At 49.1% G+C, this 23,674-nt stretch overlaps 1 protein-coding gene across 4 annotated transcripts in view; it reads right to left on the bottom strand.

Annotated features, from left to right (window-relative positions):
* Window positions 1–3,099: 3,099 nt before the first annotated feature.
* The window catches only part of USP43 (ubiquitin specific peptidase 43), a 61,855-nt gene continuing 41,280 nt past the window's right edge, over window positions 3,100–23,674 (bottom strand). For 2 of the 4 annotated variants that reach the window (XM_058703354.1, XM_058703355.1), the window contains exons 11-15: window positions 23,519–23,645; window positions 23,067–23,415; window positions 20,420–20,578; window positions 18,588–18,752; window positions 3,100–4,767 (exon numbers count right to left, since the gene is read on the bottom strand). In XM_058703354.1, the coding sequence (XP_058559337.1) occupies window positions 3,728–4,767; window positions 18,588–18,752; window positions 20,420–20,578; window positions 23,067–23,415; window positions 23,519–23,645 (1,840 nt within the window). In that variant the 3' untranslated portion in view covers window positions 3,100–3,727. The remainder of the gene's footprint in view (window positions 4,768–18,587; window positions 18,753–20,419; window positions 20,579–23,066; window positions 23,416–23,518; window positions 23,646–23,674) is intronic. The other 2 variants (XM_058703357.1, XM_058703358.1) reach the window with 1 other exon arrangement.

Raw genomic sequence — 23,674 nt, 5'->3', positions numbered from 1 at the left:
CGGCTTCCAATGAATGCATCTCACTAGCAGCTCTCTTGGGATCCACCCTATGTCCCCCTACGATACTCTAAGCCAACTTGTACCAAGAACTAGAAGGACCTTGAGTTCACAGAGCAACACTGACTTGAATTTGAATCCTCTCCTGGCAGCTCAGAGTCCTGGTAACAGCGATAATTGATGTTTGCTAATTAGCTCACTTCATACTCTCAGCAACCCATTGAATCGGGTCTTATTATTATCCCCACTTCACAGACAAGGCAAGAGAGCCACAGGGGTAGGTAACTTCCCAAACTCAAACAGCTGGACAGTGGCAGGGTGGGCTCTGAGCCCCAGGCAGTCTGGCTCCAGAGTCTGGTCTCTCAATGTGTGTGCAAGGCAATACGTCAAGACTCGGGGCCCAGGTGGAGTTGAGGGAGGATCTGGTCCAATGTCAAGACCAGACAGATGAAATGACTTCACAAAGTCATTCAGCTACTTCATGGCAACCTCTCCCAGGTTCTTGCCTGTCCAGTTCAAGGTGCTTCTTTGTGGCAAGAGGGATGACAGGGATGTGTTTAGGGCAGGTATGTGGCTACCCCAAGGCCAGGCCAACCAGGACCTTGGAAAGCCTTCCCTTCAGACCTGAAATTTAGACAGGGGTGAGGGTCTATCCACAGAACCCCAGGTTGGGCCCCCCAACATGTCCAGAGAAACTCAGCTCCATGGGGCTCCACCTGGGGCTCCCGAGTGGCTGTTCAGACCACAGCCACCCCCTGTACACAATCACTCCTTGGGTCCAGTCCATCGGTTCTCCCAAAGTCTTGTGTTCTCCAAGCGAGAATTCCGACAGGAGTGCCGACGATCTGAGGAATAGAATTACTCTTGATTTCCATGCTCCACCTTGTGAACAGAGCCTCTGTCTTGGCCCTTGACCACTGCATGTATGTCTGTGTCCAATCCTGAGGTCCTCCTTTGCAGGACAAGTGTGGACGCAGAAACCTTCAGGGACAACAGCCCAGGCCCTATTGTGGTGTCATCATGCTGTGACATGAAGTTTTGCTGAGGATGACTTTGGGGGTATTTGGGGCCCATGAGGGTCATGAAAATGAAATTTAATCTATGGCACAATAATATATATCCAGAGGGAGGGAGGATGTTACAGAATTTAACTACAGAAAGCCAGAAGTGCATCATCTTGGGGGATCACTTGTAATTCTCTCACACCCAGGTTTAAAGCGGGGTAGGTAAGAAGCAGCACTGCTCACACCTAATGTTTCTCTGACCACTTTGGTGTGGTTCTTTTCAGGTTGACTTGCCACAGGCCAGTGTCAGTCCAAAGAGAGGCTCTTCTGCACAACATGGAGACCAGGACTTGGAGGTGGGTGTGAGTAACTGCTTTCCACCACAAATGCAGTGATTGAACACAGCTTTTTAACTTCTTCAGGGTAGGGTTCTCACTGGAGACCCTTTTCTTCCATTGTCCATTCAGGGAGAAAAATGGAGACGGAGGTGGGGGATGTTTGAAGGACTGATAGAGCTTGCAGGAAGCCATCAACAGAGATGTCGATGCCTCAAACGTGACCGTTCACATTGACCGTGACTTCCAAAGGAGAGCGCTAGAGCTATTTCCCTCTGAAATGTTGCATACTTGTCAGAAAATAAGAACAGACCAATTTTCCTAGAGGCAGAACCATCAAATGAAGATTCATTCTGGAAAGATCAAAATCCTTTCCCAGACTCTTGTTCGTCCAGCCTTTCCTGCCGGGTCTCTGCAGAGGGGGAAGCAGTCTCATGGAAGGCAGACACCAAGGGGCCTTGGGCATCCCTGGTAAAGACCTGGGATGGCAGATATAGCCACCAGGGTCCATGTATTGTCTCTTAGTAAGCCTCCCAAGTCCAGTGCCCAGGGAAGATCTCCAGCCCGTGGTGCAGTATGGAGAATACCGCTAACACTTGGGACTCGTTCATGGTGTCCAACAGTATGCCAAAGGCCGAAGTCTTCTAGGGAAGAAGCCTGGGGGTGCACATCTGAGTCCCAACCCAATCCTTTAGAGGACAAAGGAAGGGAGGCTAGGCTCAGAAGGGCATGGGAGCCCAATATGACAAAAGAGCACCAACAGGAGAAAGATCCGGAGGAAACAGGATTCCTAGAGTCCCAGAAGAACCCAAGACGGCATGGACAGCTGTGTCTTCCACATCCAGCTTGAGATTTTGTCATTTCACACTTGAGAACCTGGATGTCTTCTGAAATGCAGCCACATGGGTCTACAGGTATACATGTGGCCCTCTGGGGCCATGTGGCTGGGCTGCAGGAGTTGGATGTCTTGAACAAATGGTTCCCATCAGAAAGGAAGTATTTCTAGAACACAGACTAAGTATAGACCCAGGTCTACTAGGGTCAGACGTAGCAGCTTCCCAGTACGAAGTGACAGGATATTTGTCAGAACAGCTTCTAAGGAAAAAATAAAGTTCTAGGAAACCAGACAGTCAACTAATGGTCTGTGGGGACAGGCTCAGACTCTCGAGCCTTGTAAGTACAAACCCTCCAGAGACAGACCTGAAGGGACTGCTGTTTCCTTAGAAGATGGCAAGTCGTTTTATTTAAAAACACTTTAAAATTTTGGAAACAACTCATTTTTTTGTGTTATTTTTGAGAGAGAGACAAACAGAGCATGAGTGGGGGAGGGTCAGGGAGAGAGGAATCTGAAGCAGGCTCCAGGTTTCAGGCTCCGAGCTGTCAGCACAGAGCCTGACGCAGGGCTCGAACTCATGAACCGCGAGTTCATGACCTGAGCCAAAGTCGGACACTTAACCGACTGAGCCACCCAGGGGCCCTGGCTCAGGCAGCTCTTGATCTTGGGGTTGTGAGTTCGAGCCCCATGTTGGGTACAGGGATTACTTAAAAAATAAAATCTTTGAGGGGTGCCTGGCTCCCTGGCACAGTCTGGCTCAGTCAGTTAAGTGTCTGACTTCAGCTCAGGTCATGATCTCAGGGTCGTGAGTTCAAGCCCCATACTGGGCTCCGTGCTGAATGTGAAGCGTACTTAAAAAAATAAACATAAAGTCTTCGAAAAAAAGAAAGATCATTTGTTAGACTTGAATAACTCAGAGAGCCATTCACATGCTTCACTGATGGGCTTTTATTAAAATTGCATATAGGTTTCATACTTACACATTTTTTTTAAAGAACTTCCTTTATGCCTAGTATCAAAATACTACAATTATTTTGTTATATATTAAATATCTTCCTAAAGTCTCAATCATTTCTGTTCCATCCCTCCCCTAGAATCCTTCTTTATCGTGTTTTCGGCATCTTGAATGTTTCATCTCAGGAAGCGCGTAGAGGTTTGAAAACGAGAAGCCAATGACAAGAATTGACTCCATGTTGCAGACTCTTCTCTACTGGGCTGTCGAGCTGGCCCACACCCAAATCACCCTCGTAGGGACTCACGCCCTGGAATTGTTGAAACCAATCAGGTCTTGCCCTGAAATAGTAAGGCTGACCCAACAGCACCCTCTGGTGGCTTGCACGGATAAAAGCACCGAACGGTTCAGGAAAGTATTTGGACATGCTATCTTGGAAATCCAGAATGCGGACACCAAAACAAAAAAACAAAACAAAACTAAACTTATTTTCCGGGGTCCCAAGACAACTGGCTTCCCGGAAGCCCATTCTCCACACACACGAGCTTCTTACAAGCTGCTCAGTCATGAGAATGCCGGCTTCACACCAAGCTGGAACACGCCATCAAAAGCTGGACTCGGGTAACGTTTTCTTCCGACTCAAGGAAAGAGTGTGGTATTTCACCTTTTGCAAGGTGCCCAAAGGAGTGTGCTCCCCTGGGACAGTCCTCTGGGACGTGCCCAGGGCACTGGTCCTCGTGGACCTGACGGCTTTGCGAGGGAGGCGGAGAGAGCTGGGAGCCGACCATACATCCCTCTCCAAGTGGGTGATGGGGGCTCTGGCCAGGCTCTCCTGAATCCGGGGGGAAGGAGAGGAGCCCCGAGAGTGCTCATCCACAGCCGGGCTCAGCCTGCCGCTCACCAGGGACACTGGGGACACCTGGGGGGCCACCTCTGGCCTCTCACATTTGTTCTCCTTCTTGGAAAACACGGACCTCAGAAGGGTGAGGGTCCCCTGTGGGACGTCCCTGCCGTCCACATTAGCCCTCATTCTGATGCGGGTATTCTGGTGGCTCTCTGCACTGTTTCTAGATAATTCCGTGCTGCTCAGAGCCTCTGTGGGGGAGGGTGCTGTGCTGAGGCTTCCTGCCTGGCCATTTCCCTTGCAGTTCGCCGTCTTCTGGCCCTCCGGCCGGGCTCGTTTCTCATTCGGCACTGAGGGCATCACCGTGAGGGGCAGGTCAAACCGTCTGGGGAGCCTGATATCCTGACTCGCATTTTCCTTGGCTTTCCTGGCTGTATTTAGGCCATCTGAGGTTCCGGGGGCTGCACAGGGACTGGGGTGGCCAGAGGGGCAGGGCGCTCGGGCCAGCACTGTCTCACTGGCTGGCCTACTGTCTTCACCCTCAGCGGACTTCCCGTCCTCGCAGGCAGCGCCCGTCAACAGCGGCACGATGGACTGGCTGGTGGATCGGGGCCTCCGCCTGGACTCCAAGTACTCCACCAACTCGACAGATGTACCGGGCGGTTTCTCCCTGGGTCTGAAAGACCAGCGGAGGGGCAAGGTCTTGAAGGCTCCCTGCTTGGCTCTGGAAGGCGTAGGCTCCTTCATGCTGATGCTTCGGCCTCGTACGCCCCGTACCAGACGTCTGGACTCCAGCTCTCCTGTAAGAGACACCAATAGCATCAGTGCACAAATCCCCCTCCCAGCTGCAAGGCGTGACCATGCCCGCCATCGAACAGACCATGGCTGAGCACCCCTGATGTATTGGGCACTGTGCTGGCCGTTGGGGACACAGCAGTGAGCAGGACACTGAGGTCCCAGCCCTCGGAAGCATCAATGTTTGCAAACGCTCAGCAAAAGTCCTTCCTTTTCCAGGTTAAATTAGGTGCCTGTACCTTTCAAATGCGAGATTCTCAGATACCCTATCCTGGGCCAAAAGGAAAAATTAATAAATTGTGCATTTAATTTTATCAGAGCTCCCACTTACATTTTCCTTCTGTGTTCTGCAACACCTGTGTATGGTTGGAAAGACACATTTCATGTGTAATAGTTAAACGAGAAACGGAGTCTAGAAAAATGGTGTAATCCAACCTGCAAAAATACATACTTATGTGCGTGACACATGCATGTGAAAACATACAAACAAGTTTGTAGAAATAAACACTAAGATGACAAGGTGTCGAGGGGGCCATGGGATGCTGTGTGACTGATTTTCTTCTTAATTCTTTCCTAAATCTTAACATTTCTAAAGGGAATACACACATAACCAAGGATGTGTGTTTTTTCTTAAGAAACATCAGTTACTAAAACACTTCTATTTACAATAGCATCAGGGGCGCCTGGGTGGCTCAGTCCGTTAAACGTCAGACTTTGGCTCAGGTCATGATCTCCAGATCCATGAATTGGAGACCCGCATCAGGCCCCCGCACTGATAATGCAGAGCCTGCTTGGAATTCCCTCTCTCTCCTTCCCTCCCCCACTCATGCTGTCTCTATCTCTCCAATATAAATAAACTTTAAAAATTTTTTTAAAAAAGAGAATAAAATACTTAGGAATTAACCAAGGAGGTAAAAGATTTATATAACAAAAACTACAAAACATTAAGAAGAAATTAAAGATGACATAAATGGAAAGACATCCCATGTTCATGGATTGGAAGGCTTAAATATTGTTAAAATGGCAATGTTACCCAGAGTGATCGATCTCCAGCTTCAATGCAAATCCCTATCAAAATCCCAAAGGGGCTTTTTGCAGAGATGGAAAAATCCATCCTGAAATTCATATGGAATCTCAAGAGGCCTCCACAGGCAGTCACAAAAAGACAAATACTGCATGATTCCACCACACAAGGTACCCAGAGTGGTCGTAACCAGAGAGACAGAAAGTACAGAGATGGTTGCCAGGGGCTTGGGGACGAGGAGGGCGCGGTGTTATTGTGAAATGGGCAGAGGCTCTCAGATTTACAAGATGAAAAGAGTTATAACGATGGATGGTGGCGACGGCTACAATATGATGGGAATGTATTGAATACCACTGAAATGTGCACTTGGAAAAGCTTCAAGTGATAAACTTTGTTATAAGTATTTTCACGCAGTAATAAAAGTGAAAATAAAAAGAAAAGAAAAAAGAAAAGAAAAAAAGAAAATAAAAATAAAAAGTGAAAATAAAAGCAACTTGCAGCGTCTGCCTTCATTTATAAGATGCCTGTAATCACAGAGGGAAAGAACCTTCACCTGAAACACACAACCCACACGGTGGAGAGACAGTCTCGTGCGTTTAGAGAAAGGCCTGAGGTCAACCCTACAAGCCTTCTGCCCCCAGATGACCGCTTGTATCATGGAGTAGGAGAGCAAGCCCTATACGAGCGAGGACCGTACCACAAATACAGCCCCGGTAAGCAGCACAGCCACCTGGGACGAGCCATGTGCAAAGGGACTTGGGATTGTCAGGGGACAGGCCACAGCTCAGCGTACTCTGGTGGAGAAAGCACAGCACTGGACACATCAGCCAGGCCCCTGGGAAAGAAATGACCAGGAGGCAGAGTCCCAATGCCCAGCAATGACTGGAGGGGTTGGACAGCATCTCCGAGGTTCCTGGGGAATTTTACCTTCCACAGATTATTTCCGGTAGTTTTCAATCGCCTACATTTTTTCCCCCTGACTCAGTATTGTCTTCTTTTTTTTTTTCAACGTTTTTTTTTTTTTTTTTTTTTTTTAATTTATTTTTGGGACAGAGAGAGACAGAGCATGAACGGGGGAGGGGCAGAGAGAGAGGGAGACACAGAATTGGAAACAGGCTCCAGGCTCCAAGCCATCAGCCCAGAGCCTGACGTGGGGCTCGAACTCACGGACCGCGAGATCGTGACCTGGCTGAAGTCGGACGCTTAACCGACTGCGCCACCCAGGCGCCCCCGGTATTGTCTTCTTTAAAGCATTTCCATAGCTAGCAATTGACACAGTTTCACCCCAAATATTTTGTAATTTCACGTCCATGGCCCACCATTAAATCCCCATACCTCGGGGGAATAAAATGTGCTGGGGTCTGAGACACATGTGCAGTTTTTTTGTTTTTCCCTCTTTGCAACCCTGGGAAGGGCAGAAAGCACTGCTTTTCTTAGGAGGATAAAGCTGTGACTTTCGGCTTTTCGAAATGAGGTAACACAGCCGGCGGCCTGGCAGGTGGCGAGGTGGCTTGGCAGTGCATCCCCTCTTCCCGGATGAAAGGCCTGGGGCCCGGGCCCACGTCACCCCTGCAGCTCCCTTTCATGGGGGCCGCAGATGCCCATGCTAGCCCTTCCTTCCGCCTCTTCCTCGAGATGGCAGCAAGGAGGCACCTTGGCCGCCAGTGTGAGAGCAGAAGGGACGAGTAAGTGCCCACACTGATGCAGTGTCACCATTCACAAACATCTCCCTTCCAAGGGGAGGGGAAAGTGCTCCCCCTGCTCCTCCCCGGGGGGACCTCCTGGAGGCTGGGAGCCACAGGCAGAGGTGGCGTTCAGAGATGCTTGAGGGAGGGTGCTTCCCTGCCCTGGATGGAATCTGTGGCCTTGCTCATGCCCAGTTGGCTGGAGAACCAGGAAGGAAGGGTCTAGAGCCTTGGGCCACATGGAGGACATGAATGGTCAAGTCCTTCCTGAAGGTTATGAGTCCCAGAGCCTGCAGGACAGGCTTCCCAGGTCCTGCGAGGCCTCCTCACACAGATGGCGCCCATGCGGCTGGTGGGCATGGCCCCCACCCAAGGCCCCACCCACGAGTGACTGCAAAGACAGCAGATGCTACCCTGAGAAATGCCCCATCTGTTCCTATGTGGCTTTTTATCCTAGCTAATGAAACCAGGCATCGATCTGACCTCACGATGTGTGCTGTGAGCAAGGGGCGGGCCCCCCCAGCCCTTAGGACAAGACTCCTGGTCCAGTGCTCTCAGCTCTGAGGCGGTACAAGGGTTTCCTCTGACAGCCACCCACTCATGCATTTGACAGACATGTAATGAGAGCCCACTGTGTGCCTAGGACGTGTTTTCACCGCTGGGCATAGAGCTGTGGAAAAAAAAAAAAAAGTGCTTGTCCCTGTGGGGTTCGCCAGAAAGCAACAACATGTGACGTCATGGGATACAGTGCTAAGAGCTATGACGAAGAACGAGGCAGGGTAAGGGGGGTGGGATACAGCGTGGTGACTGCGGAGTGAGGAGAGTGAAAGGGAGAAGGAAGCCATGTGGAGATGGGGGAAAACAGCCGCCAGGTAGAGGAAACAGCAAGTGCAAAGGCCCTGAGGCACAAGTGAGCTTGGTGGGTCAGGGGAGCAGCAGAGAGACCACCGTGGCTGTAACCAAGGGAGAAAAGGTTCCCCAAGAGGCTCTTCATCTGCTGACTCCTTCTCTGTATTTCGAGGCGTCTCTTTCTCTGGTTGAAGTCTGACCCCCTGACTTCCCTCTGGACCCTAGAGGGTAAGGACAAGCTCTTCAGCTGGGCTGAGCTTTGTTCACCTCTGAGAGCAAGCCAGTAGGACGAGGCTGCTGAGGGGAAAGGCTGCCTCGGGGGCCAAGGCCACCACCCCTTCTATCGCTCCAAGAATCACCTCCGCTCAGGAGGGCGTGGAGGGGAGCCCCAATGGGCAAACGCAGAAGAAGACAGCACACATATTCTCTGATCCAATAGTCAGAGAATAAACAGAACCATCAGAAGAGGCCCCTAATGAACTGGCACCACCGGAAGAAATGGACAAAAGATAAGCTCTCAGGGAGATTCAAATACAGAGCAGGAGAGGACCGAAAAATGTCTTCCAGGACTTACAATTCAGTAAATGCATTGGAGGCACGGAGGGTCATATTTGAGACTCAAATTAGTGGCCGAAAAGATAAAGGGAAAGGCAGTATCTCGCACCTGAGAGCCAAGTGACAGAGAGAAGTCACAGGGAAAGGCGAGAAGACACAGAGAACGGACCCAGGGGAGCCACCAGGCAAATGACAGAAATCTGAACAGTCAGAGAGACGATAAACCAAACAACACCACCCTAAAGAAAAGCCTACATCACACAATCAACAATAGCCAAAGTATGGAAAGAGCCCAAACGTCCATCCACGGATGAATGCGTAAAGAAAATGTGGTCTGTATATATAATGGAGTATTACTCGGCAATCATAAAGAATGAAATCTTGCCATTTGCCAACAATGTGGATGGAACTGGAGGGTATTATGCTGAGCCAAGTAAGTCATAGGAAGATAAATGTCGTATGATTTCACTCATATGTGGAATTAAAAAAATTTTTTTTAACGTTTATTTTAGAGAGAGACAGTGTGAGCAGGGGAAGGGACAGAGAGAGGAGACACAGAATCTGAAGCAGGCTCCAGGCTCTGAGCTGTCAGCACAGAGCCCGACGCGGGGCTCGAACCCACGAACTGTGAGATCATGACTTGAACCGAGGTCGGATGCTTAACCGACTGAGCCATCCAGGCGCCCCTCGTACATGGAATGTAAGAAACAAAACAGATGAACATAGGAGGTGGAAGGAAAAATAAGATAAAAACAGAGAGGGAGGCAAACCATAAGAGACTCTTAAATACAGAGAACAAAACTGAGGATTGCTGGAGGGGAGGCGGGTGGGGGGCTGGGTAGTAAAGAGGGCCCTTGTTGGGATGAGCACAGGGTGTCATATGTAAGTGATGAATCACTAAATTCTACTCCTGAAATCATTATTACACTATATGTTAACTAACTTGGATTTAAACAAAATTTTTAAATTAAAAATAAATAGGAAGGAGGGAGGGAGGGAGGGAGGGAGGGAGGAAGGAAGGAAGGAAGGAAGGAAGGAAGGAGAGAAAGAAAGAAAAAGGAAAGGAGAGGGGCGCCTGGGTGGCTCAGTCGGTTAAGCGTCCGACTTCAGCTCAGGTCACGATCTCGCGGGCTGTGAGTTTGAGCCCCGCGTCGGGCTCTGGGCTGATGGCTCGGAGCCTGGAGCCTGCTTCCGGTTCTGTGTCTCCCTCTCTCTCTGCCCCTCTCCCGTTCATGCTCTGTCTCTCTCTGTCTCAAAAATAAATAAACGTTAAAAAAAATTTTTTTTTTAAAAAAGAAAAAGGAAAGGAGAGAGAGAGAAAGGAAAGAAGGAAGAAAAGGAAGAAAGGAAGGAAGAGAAAGAAAGATAAAGAAGGAAAGAAACAAAGAAAAGAAAAGAAAAGAAAGAAAAGAAAGGAAGCCTGCATCTGTAGCCTGAAAGGTTCTGGGGGTTCTAGGAAGGGTTGATGAATAAAAACACAGACCCAAGCATATACTAGTGTTGTTTCTAAATTCCAAGGTCAACCACAAATTCTCAAAAGCTTCCAGACAGAAAGGACAAGTGACTCTCACATGAAAAAAGGGGGAAAAAAAAAAAAAAAGCACTTTTCACCTGCAACCCTGGGGCTTGGCAGACCGTGGGAAAACATCTACAGACACCGGAGAGAGAAGGAAGGACTTCAGTCCAAGAGCCCTCCAACCAGCCAAGCTGCCATTTGCTGGTGAAAGAAATATTTGTGGCCACGCATCCCCCATCCCCGAAAAGAACTCTGACCAAAGACTAAAGAATCAGAAACCAGACCTCAAGACAGAGGGGGACAGAAAGAAGACAGATGGGGGGTGTTCAATGGAGGCTGCCATAGGGGGACCATCCACCTGCAACAGGGCAGGTGGTCCCAGGACGGGGAATATGCAGTGATGTGAGCATGTTTGGGGGTGGGAGGGATAACGTGGCGACATCTTGCTGGGGGGAAGGACAGCAGGCAGGCACGAAGGGAATAGTCTGGCTTCTTATATCCATATAATAGGAAAATGCATTTACACATTGGGAAGGATAAGTAACAATTAATGCTAAGCTAGTCCGTCAGAGAAAGACAAATACCACAGGACTTCACTCATAGGTGGAATTTAAAATATAAAACAGAGAGGGGTGCCTGGATGGTTTAGTGGTTGACCGTCTGACTTCAGCTCAGGTCATGATCTCACTGTTCATGAGTTCGAGCCCCGCGTCGGGCTGTGTGCTGACAGCTCAGAGCCTGGAGCCTGCTTGGGTTTCTGTGTCTCCCTCTCTCTCTAACCCTCTCCTGCTCACACCCTGTGTCTCTCTCTCTCAAAAATAAATAAACATTAAAATAAATAAGTAACTAAAATACAAAACAGATGAACACAGGGGAAGGGAAGCAAAAATAATGTAAAAACAGGGAGGGGGACAAAACATAAGAGACTCTTAAACACAGAGAACAAACTGAGGGTTGCTGGGGTGGCTGTGGGTGGGGGGAGGGGCCAGATGGGGGAGGGGCATTGAGCAGGGCACATGTCAGGATGAGCCCTGGGCATTATACGTAGGGGGATGAATCACTGGAATCTACTCCTGAAACCATTATTGCACTCACTATATGCTACCTAACTTGGATGTAAATTTAAAAAATTAGTTAATTAAAAAAAAAAAAAAACAAGATGGAAAAGAACAGAACTTCCAAACAAAGGGGGAAAAAAAAGAGAGAGCAAAGACCAATGAGATCGACTCAGTAAAAAACAAGGAAAAAGGAAAAAAAGAAACAATAATAAAAAAGTGTTTTAAGGAAACAAAATCAAGTTTAGGGTTGTTACTGATGAGGGAGGCTGAGGTGGGCTGAGGACAAAATACAAGCTAGCAAACCCCCTCCCACCTCCACCCTCCATCAGCCCTCCTGGCAGGTGGGATGTGTGAGATATTCCCCAGGCTCTGCTAGAGGCAAAAACCACCTTAGCTTGACCATAGCCAGGCATCCAGGATCCTGTGAGTCATTAGCATATGAAAATCTCAACCCAAACTTCCCTTGGACTTGACCTCCCCCAACTCCCAAATGTATAACCCTTCTCTCCACAGGGTCTGGGACAGCTCTTCCTGCCCACGGGTCCTGTCTCCATGCTTTAATAAAATCACTTTTTTTGCACCAAAGATGTCTTCAAGAATTCTTTCCTGGCCATCGGCTCCGGATGCCCTATCACCCCAAAACCTCATCAGTTACATTAAAAACGGATGGGCTGGGGCGCCTGGGTGGCTCAGTAGGTTAAGCGTCCTACTTCGAACTAGGTCATGATCTCGCTGTTCCCAAGTTCCAGCCGCACATCGGGCACTGTGCTGACAGCTCAGAGCCTGGAGCCTGTTTCAGATTCTGTGTCTCCCTCTCTCTCTGCCCCTTCCCCACTACACTCTGTCTGTCTCTTTCAAAAATAAATATTAAAAAAAAAAAAATTAAAAAAAAAACAGATGGGCTGAATGCTCCCCTTGTTAAGACAGACTCTTGATTTTGACATTCAAAAATAATAATTAATAATAATAATAATAATAATAATAATAAAACCACAACATATTGGGGCGCCTGGGTGGCTCAGTCGGTTGAGCGTCCAACTTCAGCTCAGGTCACGATCTCGCGGTCTGTGAGTTCGAGCCCCGCGTCGGGCTCTGGGCTGATGGCTCGGAGCCTGGAGCCTGCTTCTGATTCTGTGTCTCCCTCTCTCTCTCTGCCCCTCCCCCGTTCATGCTCCGTCTCTCTCTGTCTCAAAACTAAATAAACGTTAAAAACAAAACAAAACAAAACAAAAAACCACAGCACAGTGTTTACCAGAAACCACTTAAAAGTAACTGTAAGAGAAAAATTCATAAAGCAAAAGAGAACAACAAAATGATACCAGGCCAGTGCCAACAAAAAGAAAGGAGGAAGGGGTGGAATGATTAATCTTGAACAAGGTAGAATTTAAGATTAAAAGCACTTGGGGCGCCTGGGTGGCGCAGTCGGTTAAGCGTCCGACTTCAGCCAGGTCACGATCTCGCGGTCCGTGAGTTCGAGCCCCGCGTCAGGCTCTGGGCTGATGGCTCGGAGCCTGGAGCCTGTTTCCGATTCTGTGTCTCCCTCTCTCTCTGCCCCTCCCCCGTTCATGCTCTGTCTCTCTCTGTCCCAAAAATAAATAAAAAGCGTTGAAAAAAAATTTAAAAAAAAAAAAAAAAAAAAAAAAGATTAAAAGCACTTAAGATAAAGAGCCACGTTACAAGGAGGACAGACAATTTATAAAGAAGACCTAACAGTCGTCAGCTTCAGACACCTATTAACAAGGCAGCAAACCATATAAAGCAGAAATTACTGAAGTCCGTGGCATACTTGATTAAAAATACAGCCAAAAAGAGGGTGCCAAATATGCCTCCTTCCTAGCGAGGCGGTCCTCGATAAGGTCAACTTAGAGACAAAGTGAACTGAATCCAAAAACCGACTCACCTGATTTAAGAGCTACAACCTCACATAGACACAGTCGACATGACTCCACGCGTGCAAAGAACATCGACAAAATAATAATCATGTACTTACTGTATCACAAAAAGGGAATGCTTTTGGAAAACCACATTCTTGGCTCACCATCCGCAAAATTAGAGAGAGTTACAGGGAGACCCCCAAATCATAAACGCTTGAAACTCCCAGATGACTTTTAAAGAGGAAATAAAAGCGGAAATAATGTAGTACCTGGAAAGCACTTCAAGTGAGAAGGAAAACCTGGAAGGCCCAATAAAAGTCGTAGAGAAAATCAATCATCAAAAGCACCTCGATCGTAAAGCTGAAGTCCCGGGACCCCTTATCCACCTGAGGGGAGCCCTTATTCACCTGAGGGGCTTCTGCGTAAGACCCCAGCAATTTTTTCACATGGTCTTGCTTTCTTTGTTTCCTATTTAACAGAGAGACACAGAGAGAGAGAGCGAGCGAGAGAGAGAGCAAGAGAGAGAGAGAGTGAGCAGGGGAGGGGCAGAGGGAGAGAGAGAATCTGAAGCAGGCTCCATATATTCAGCACGGAGCCCGAGGTGGGGCTCAATCCCACAACTCTGGGATCATGACCTGAGCCGAAATCAAGAGTCTGATGCTCAACTGACTGAGCCACCCAGGCGCCCCATCACATACATGGTTTTATTTTTATAAAACTTGCACAAGTAAGGTGTTTTTACATCCTTCTCCTTGGAGAGCTTCTCCTGACACCTGTCCCCAATTACAGAAGATGCAGTCCCCTTCAATATTCTTTGGATCCAGCCCTTTTGGTCCAAATGCCTTCCCCATTCCCACATCCCATAACTAGGGCTACTGGAAGGATGCAGTTCCCAAGCTGTCAGGGTTTCTCTCCAGAGGCCTGCTTGGCATTTGGGAGGGACAATTCTGTCCTGAAATGACACCATCTCTGGTCCTGCCTGCTGGGGACTCTGTGCTACTTAGTCCCCTGTACTCGTGTTGATGGTGACAAAACTCTCCCCCAAACCCAGGGGGAGATTGGGTGGTACCCACCCCCCACGGAGACCTATATGCTGGAGCTGGATGTTGCCCAGGCTGACCGCTAACAAGAAAATGAGGCTGGGTTTTCAACCACCTCAACAGGCTCCAAAGCCCACCGCCGTTTTAGTCAAACGTCAAGAGGGAACGCTCCCTTTGCAAGCAAGGCCCTTGCGGGGTCCGCATGGCATGATCTCCAGTTTGGAATTTATAGCTAGCAGCCACAGAGGCAGGATGCCCGCAGCCAGAGGGAGCGGGGTCTCTCTGCACCCCTCGCTTCTCCAAGGAGGCGAGCTTGCACCTGGGGACTTCCCAGCCTCGGCTTTCTCCTCTGCAAAAGGGCTTTTCATTTTACCCTCTTGGAGATGCTGATGACCAGACGGAGAAGTAAAATGCCAGCCAGGGGCTGGGATAAAGTTATTCGCCCATATTCCTTCCCCTCCCGCCCTAGCGCTCTCTGTCTCTTGGGGAGTGGTGGCAGCAGGGGGGCGGGGGGGTTCTCTGAATCTGTGCCTGAATCCGGGCTGAGTACCATGTTGAAAAGCTGGGCCATCTTTTAAAGTTGCCTCCCAGTTGGGGCGCCTGGGTGGCTCAGTGGGTTGGGCGTCTGACTTCGGCTCAGGTCATGATCTTGCGGTTTGTGAGTTCAAGCCCACGTCAGGCTCTATGCTGACGGCTCGGAGCCTGGACCCTGCTTCGGATTCTGTGTCTCCCTCTCCCTCTGCCCCTCCCCTGCTCATGCTCTGACTCTGTCTTTCGATAATAAATATTAAAAAAAAAAATTTTTTTTAAAGTTGCCTCCCAGTGGAGGCATGAAATACAGTTCCCCCTGGGAGAACTGAGACGTGGCCTAAGGTTCCAGGCCACTGGAACAGAACTGGGATGGATTTATGAGCGCGTCAGAGGCTCATGCTGATGGGGTGGACAAGCTTGGGAAAGAATGCCTTTGGTGTGTGTGTGTGTGTGTGTTCACCAGATGCTGCCTCCATGTGCATCACGAGAGGGGAAAAGGAAAGTCCACAGACAGGGTGGGTCAGAACATAACATGTTAAACACTTGGCTTCCACAAAAAAAAAAAAAAAAAAAAAAAAAAAAAAAAAAAACGCACTCTAAGGAAATCAGACACATGTCATAGGCACGTAGAGACGCTCCGATCAGTATTCTTTCTAACTGCGAAATACTGGGAGCCAAGATGCCAAACCCTAAGAAACAGTTAACCCAACTGGGACACATAAACCATCCTAAAACAGAGTGTTGGATTCAAAGATGCTCTAAAACCACCTGTAGCCTCAAGATTGTATCATCACATGCATTCACTCACAAAAACGTAACAAGAGCCTGCTACATGTCAGGTGCCCTGTTGGCCACTTTGATACAACGGTGACACAATGTATAAAGACGTAAATAGCTGATGAATGAACACATAGGCTACGCCCAGGTACAATCTCACTCCCAGATGCCCATGTGCAGACGTACGCACGACAAAAACACGTGAGCAAAGATGTGCACAGCAGGACCACTGGTGACAGCCCACACCAGAAACTACCCCAGTATCCAACCACAAGAGAATACGTAAATAAAATATGAACTCTTCTTATAACGTGGGGGCAGTCTTACAGGGATTTCTACAGCATCAGCAAGGAACTTAAGAATCTGTAAATCGAGGGGCACCTGGGTGGCTCAGTCGGTTAAGCGGCCGACTTCAGCTCAGGTCATGATCTCGCGGTCTGTGAGTTCGAGCCCCGCGTTGGGCTCCGTGCTGACAGCTCAGAGCCTGGAGCCTGTTTCGGATTCTGTGTCTCCCTCTCTCTCTGACCCTCCCCCGGTCATGCTCTGTCTCTCTCTGTCTCAAAAATAAATAAATGTTTTAAAAAAAAATTAAAAAAAAAAAAAGAATCTGTAAATCGAGCCCCACGTCAGGCACTGCACTGACAGCTCAGAGCCTGGAGCTTGCTTTGGGTTCTGTGTGTGTCTCTCCCTCCCTCTCTGCTCCTCCCCCACTCGCTCTCTCTCCATATCTCAAAAAAATGAATAAACGTTAAAAAAAAAAAAAACAAGAATCTGTAAATTTGTAACTCAAGGTGCTTCCCCTGATGATCAAGCCAAACTTTTCCAGATCGGCCTCTGAGATCGATTTCAGCCCATCCATGAGCCCACAGGAAAAAGGAAGTGGTTCTTCCCACCCCACCCACTGTGCTTTCTTTCCCAAATCCCTGCTTTTGGTGTTTACTGACCATCATCAACAGTCAACAGACAACAATGTCTCTGTCTATCTGCCTCTGTCTCTCATGGGAACTTAGATGTCTGTGCAGAGAACTTTAGGTGGCTGAGTTATTTCCAGGGCTGCTTTTTTTTTTTTTTTTACCAATGGAATAAAGTCACACACAACATACATTAATTTAAACAGATATGGTGCTGAGCAAAGGAAACCGAACAGGAAAATATATGTACTGTACGACTCCATTTACATAAAGTTCCGACACAGGCAAGACTGATCTATAGCATCAGAAGTCAGAATAATAGTCCCCCCTCTGGAAAAGAGGGAAACAGTAATGACTGAGAGAGGTACAAGGGGGTAGGGAGGGCCTGCAACGTTCTATTTCGCAATCTGGGTGACGGTTATATGGGTGTGTACATTTTAGGATAATTCATTAGATGTGCATTTGTGATTAACACACTTCTCTGTATATATATATATATATATATATATATATATATATATATATATATCATATCTACATTAAAAAGATCTTATTTTTTTATTTGAGAGAGAGAGAGAGAGAGAGAGAGAGAAAATGAGCAGGGGAGGGGGAGAGAGAGAGAGAATCCCAAGCAGGCTCCACACTGTCATTGCAGAGCCCGATGTGGGGCTTGATCTCACGAACCGTGAAATTATGACCTGAGCCGAAATCAAGAGCTGGATGCTTAACCGACTGAGCCACCCGGGCGCCACTGAAAAATCTTATTTTAAAAGCGAATTCAGGAGCTAAGAGGACACACGGAAACAGTAAGTAATTAGTACGTGCTGCTGCTTTCTGAGCAAAGGGGCGCACAGGCATGCACACGAGTGCTCAGAGATTTTCCAGACGGACTGTTTCTGTGGTTATCCCCTGCCTTTCTTGCACCACCATTATTTTCTTCCTCTAGGGAGAGGATCATCTGAATCCTAACTGGATCGTCTGGATGCCAACGTGCTCTATGTCCCAGAAGAAAATATAAACACGAGCTGCCGTCATCTGGGCCTCTCTGGCTCAGATGACCACAGTCATCACCCCAACCTGGCCTCCCACCCTTGTCCCGCCCCCTTGTGATGGAGTCCCAGAGCAGACTTGGTGAAAATATAAATCCCAGCTCAGAATTCCCCAATAGCTACTCACTGCCCTGGGGGCCAAAAGCCAACTTTGTACCACGAGCCAAAGGTACGCCGAGCCCCGGCCCGTCGATCTCTAGCTGTCTTCTCTGGCCACTGCTCCCGTCCCTCTGCCTCTCACATGCATCCCACACTCACCCCCACCTCGGAGCTCCCCTGCCCGGAGCACATGCCCAACCTTCTCCACCACTCCCTCTCTCTGTCTCTCAGGTGTCTGCTCCAAAGCTGTCACTGCAGAAGGACCTTCCCCACCTGCCCCGTTCTAACAGGGCCCCTGCGTCCTTTCTCTCCCACCCCCAGCCTAGATTCCTCTGATGATCTACCTCCCCTTGTCCCTCCTTTATACCAGGTCGTTACACACATCTACTGGTTTACATGTTATCTTCCCCATTAGACGGCATGCTCCAGGGAGCAGAGAAAGAACGTACCTGCGGCTGGAGGGCAGCGGGCAGGGGAGGAGGCGGAGGGAGACGGCTGGTCACAGAAGACCCCATAGGAGACATGGATGTCTCTCCTAATGACGGGCACTTTTTTTCAAATTTTTTAATGCTTATTTTTTGAGAGAGAGAGACAGAGCATGAGCGGGAGAGGGGCAGAGAGAGAGGGAGACACAGAATCTGAAGCAGGCTCCAGGCTCCGAGCTGTCTGCACAGAGCCCAACATGGGGCTCGAACTCACGAACCGTGAGATCATGACCTGAGCCGAAGTCGGACACTTAACCGACTGAGCCACCCAGGCGCCCCTGACGGACACTTCACACTCAAAGCCAAGGAGCAGAGGCCGTTAAAGCAAGTGAAAATAGAATCGGCTAATCTTACCGACACGATAGGACATACCCTTTTCCTGATCGGAGAGGCCGTTGGTGAAGACGGGAGGGTCAGACGCCGGGGGCCGGGAGGGGCCGGGGCTGGAGCTCCAGGACAGCAGGCTCCCCCTCGCACTGCTGTTACTGCTCCCGAGTCGAAGGAGCCAGTGATCGGAGAAGGAGGAGCTGGTGGACCCTGCGGGACGCAGAGAGGGAAGGCTGGACCCAGCCCCACCTCGTCGGGGGTCCCCAAAGGAGCTTCTGGAAGCCAGAGGGAAGCCTGGACCCAGCCCCACCCCGTCGGGGGTCCCCAAAGGAGCTTCTGGAAGCCAGAGGGAAGCCTGGACCCAGCCCCACCCCGTCGGGGGTCCCCAAAGGAGCTTCTGGAAGCCAGAGGGAAGCCTGGACCCAGCCCCACCCCGTCGGGGGTCCCCAAAGGAGCTTCTGGAAGCCAGAGGGAAGCCTGGACCCAGCCCCACCCCGTCGGGGGTCCCCAAAGGAGCTTCTGGAAGCCAGAGGGAAGGCTGGACCCAGCCCCACCCTGTCGGGGGTCCCCAAAGGAGCTTCTGGAAGCCAGGCTCCCACCCCCCCGAGCCCTGGGATGGTACAACCCAAAGTCATGACCAGAGGAGAAACCCGCTACGGATTAGCCACGTGACCAAGCTGAAAATTTAGGGAAAGGCATTTGGGCACAGAAAGGTCAGCGTGTTGATGAGTTCTGAAATGCTTTTCCTGGGTGCCTGGGGGGCTCAGTCCGTGGGGCGGCCAACTCTTGGTTTCAGTTCAGGTCGTGATCTCACAGAGCATCCAGCTCTGTATTGACAGTGCAGAGCCTGCTAGGGACTCTCTCTCTCTCTCTCTTTCCCCCCTTCATTCCCCAAAAAAATAAAATAAAAAAATAAAATAAAAATAAAAATAAAAACTTAAAAAAAAAGTTTTTCCTGACATTACTTGCCATCATCTCTAGTTTTCTCAACAGGCTAGGTTTTCCACTCGTTCTATCTTCTTTATGAGAAAGGCAGACAAGGCGCCTGGGGGGCTCAGTCGGTTAAGCGGCCGACTTCGGTCGAGATCAGGTCATGATCTCACGGTCCGTGAGTTCGAGCCCCGTGTCGGGCTCTGTGCGGACAGCTCAGAGTCTGGATCCTGTTTCGGATTCTGTGTCTCCCTCTCTCTGACCCTCCCCCGTTCATGCTCTGTCTCTCTCTGTCTCAAAAATAAATAAATGTTAAAAAATTTAAAAAAAAAAGAGAAAGGCAGGCTTCGCATTAGGGTTGATTTAGACCTCCTGGGGCATTTTGGTTTAATTTGCCTGCCTTCCAACAATTATTAGGAAGAACATAGAGGCAATTAAAACAAACAAAAAAGGCTCTCCCATCCCAAAGATAAGGATAGGATTGCAGAGTGAAACAAATCACATAAAAAGGTCAACTTTGATCCTTTTTAAAAATTTCCTGCAGACTTCCAAGTCTGAGGTTGTTTACTAGATGTGTCTCTGGATGGGGTTAAGCAGCTACCTTTCCCGCTGAGACCCGGAGTCCCTAATAACCGCCCCGCCCTTTCTAATAGGATGGACACAGGAATATGTTGCACAAGCTTAATTATAAAGGCTGGCTCGATACGAGGGAGCCTGGAAACCTGAAATCCCAAAACCACCAAGAGTCACCTGCTGTGAAATTATTATTCGTATTCTTTTCCCCTTCTTGGGTTTTACTGTGTGCATTGCACATCCCTACCAATGGGAACCCACGTCTCCAAGCAGCAGATCTCCCCCTTCCAGACCCGTGCCTACCTCTCCTGGTCCTTGATGTGTGACAGGGAACCTCCCCAGTGCCCCTCTCCTTGCGGGGGGACAGCACGTACCTCTCATGGAACCACTGGCTGACCAGGGGGGGATGCTGTTCCGTTTCTGATAAAACAGGATGTAAGCCCCTCGCGTGCTGACCTCATCTTCCGGGAGCGGTTCCACTGTGCTGTCATCAAAACTGTACCACTGTCCGTCCAGAGAATTCCGGCAGTAGGCTGCAAAAGTCCAAAACCCCCGTGCCAGTTATCGCAGCCCCTTCAAAACAGAAAGGCGTCTCTCGCCAGCACAGCTGAAAAACGGACGTGTTTGTAACAGAGTGAGAAAGATCGGTCCGTTTCGGGCCAGAAGTGAGTTTTGTGGAATCAGAAAGATCAATCAGTTACACACCCAGCTGCTCACCGATAAAAAGCGTGCCGTTACTTTGAGTCTGAATCCTTACATTAGAACACTTGCTCGGGCAAAAGCTCCGGTAACAGGGAGCCCCGAATTATTTAGCCAGACGATAATGTCCCCATTCGCCCTGCTCCTTGAGAAGTTTCGAGATGCACATCTCTGATTCAGCAGGCCACTGAAAACAATGCTTTTGGGATTATGGTATGTTTCTTTCCTGCCTAAGAACTAAAGCAAAACATTTAGGAAAATGTCCATAAGATTCTTACCACCTTTGAAACAATTGTGACAAAACATTCTTTTCCTTTCCCTCCACATCTCAGTGAAAGGTACCATCACCCAAGAATACAGGGTCCGCCCACTTTTCTGTAATGAGCCACACAGCAAATAGCTTAGGCTTTACAGATCACATATGGCCAGTATATATGTATATACACATGCATATATAATATATATATAACACACACATATATATACACGTATATATATATACACATGTATACATATATACACATATATATTTTTTACCACTTTTTGAAATGTAAAAATCATATTTTATATATATTTTTATACATACATATATATAACACACACACATATATATATATTATATATATATATATATATATAATATATATATATAGCTTAGGCTTTACAAATCACATATGGCCAGTCTCTGTGTGCATATATATATATATATATATACACACACATATATAATATATACACATACACACGTATATATATACACATATATTTTACCACTTTTTGAAATGTAATATATGTATATATATATTATATATACCTTAGGCTTTACAGATCACATGGCCAGTCTCTGTGTACATATATATATATATACACACATATATAATATATATATACACACACACACACACACATATATATATATATACACATATATATAATTTACCACTTTTTGAAATGTAAAAATCATATTTTAACTCGCAGGCTATACAAAATCAGGTACTGGACTGGATTTGGCCGGCAGGCCATCATTAGCTGAGCCCTGCACCAACCCAAACCAGGCACCTAGGGGCTCATCTTTGCCCTCCCCTTCCCTTCCACCCCACACCCAGCCCAAAAGCCAATCTTGCTGATTCGACTTCCAAAATGCATCTCGAATACCCCAACTGTCACCTCCTGAGTCCCCCGAGTCCCGGCCAAGACCATCTCTGATTTGAGCCCCAGAAATTCCTAACCGGAACTCCCAACTTCTACTCTACCTGTTTTCCACACAGCAGAGCTACACCCTCAATTTGCGAACTAGATTATGTCTTTATTATTCTTTTGCCTAAAACCTTGTAATGGCGTCCCGTTACGCTTTGGAAAAAATGCAAACTCTCGTCCACGGCCTACATGTAGTGCCCACCTCTCCGGCCTCATTTGTGTTACTTACCCCTGGGTCGCTACACTTCAGCCACGATGGGCTTTCATCAGTTCTTAAACACACCAAACTCTGCCTCAGGGCCTTTGCACATGCTAGTAGCCCATAATGGTCTGGTCTTCCTCCCATTAGCCCATTATTCACACAGCTCGTTCCTTTAGCTCTTGGAGAGCAGGCGCTATCCTCAGAGGGGCCTTACCTCTATCACAGAAACAATCAATCAAACCCTTTCGTAATGCCAGGCACTGAATGCCTGTTCACTGTCTGTGTCTGAAGTTTGACTTAAGAAAGAATGAGTGATGGTTCCAGATTTTCCACCCAGCCCGGTGCTTTCCAAATCGAAGGTACCTTGGAACCTTAGAAACACTGCACTTCCCAAGAACGAAAATGAAACATCGTAAAGCATCTTCTCCCGTGACACAGTCTGTTGTTCTCGAATAGCACAGGCCATGGTGCCTGATCGTGAACTAGTCACCCAGCCGTCTGTCTCTGTCTTTGCTGCTGTCCACCCCTCTCAAGCTCCTCTGAGGGAGGGCAGTTAAACGTACGCCCCAGAAATAAAAAACACCAGACCTGATAAGTAAGACACCGTGTGTTGAACCACAGATGAGGATTAACGCGCCTCTCTCGGGTTCCAACGGTGACCCTCCTATATTTGCTGGGGCCAAACGCTCAGGGTGCAGCTAAGCTGATGTTCCAACCACCATCCCAACCCAACGTTACAGCTTGGAACCAGTCCCCTGCTCTCTGGCAGGTGCCTGATGTGCGGCGGCCGAGGGGTCTGCGTATGCCCAGTGCCGGAGTAAGCTCGGCCTCGCGGGGGCACCTCTTCCCGGGGCATCCTGGAGCTCGGGCCGCAGTCACGGACACGTGACCACGGCCGCCACGAACCGGGAGGCGAGGCTCACCTGTGTAATGCCCACCTTGCAGACCGCCGTGGTGGTTGCAGACGGCATACAAGTCGTACAGGAAGTCCCACGGGCAGCTGGCGGGCAGGCAGGCCGGCTGCTCCCAGGAAGGCCAGGGGCCTGTCGCGGGCTTGGGGCCCGTGTTTCTCTGGGCCACGTGGGGGGCCATGTTGAGGCCGGAGAGCGGAAACTTCACCAGCGTGGACAGCTTGTTTCTCCTCTCGCCCACCTGACAGAACCTTTTCAGGTGGATGATGAGGATGTCAGGCAGGGTCCAGAGACTCAGCTTCACCGTGCCCTGCTGGAGGGCCTTGCAGTGTGGACACTTCCACGCATCGTCCTGAGCCAGCTGGAAAGGAAACCACCGGGACCGTGAGCCACCCCGCTCCGCCGCACCGCGGCCACCCGCCCCCTCCCCAGCCCCGGGCGTGCACCCTCCCTCCGGGAGACACCTGCTCCTCCTTGGTGTAGAACTGAAAGCACTCGTCCAGGGTGCAGCTGGGTTGCTGGTGTGCCTCCTGCTGCCGCCACACGCTCTCCGCGTCCTGGACCCGCTCCTCCTGGGGGCTCCCGAACAGGCTGCCGGGAGAGGAAGCCGACGGCATTGG

This window comes from Neofelis nebulosa, chromosome 16, assembly GCF_028018385.1.
Source record: "Neofelis nebulosa isolate mNeoNeb1 chromosome 16, mNeoNeb1.pri, whole genome shotgun sequence".
NCBI classification, from domain to species: domain Eukaryota; kingdom Metazoa; phylum Chordata; class Mammalia; order Carnivora; family Felidae; genus Neofelis; species Neofelis nebulosa.
The sequence above is the reverse complement of the archived record's forward strand: the minus strand, read 5'-3'. Positions and strand labels throughout refer to the sequence as shown.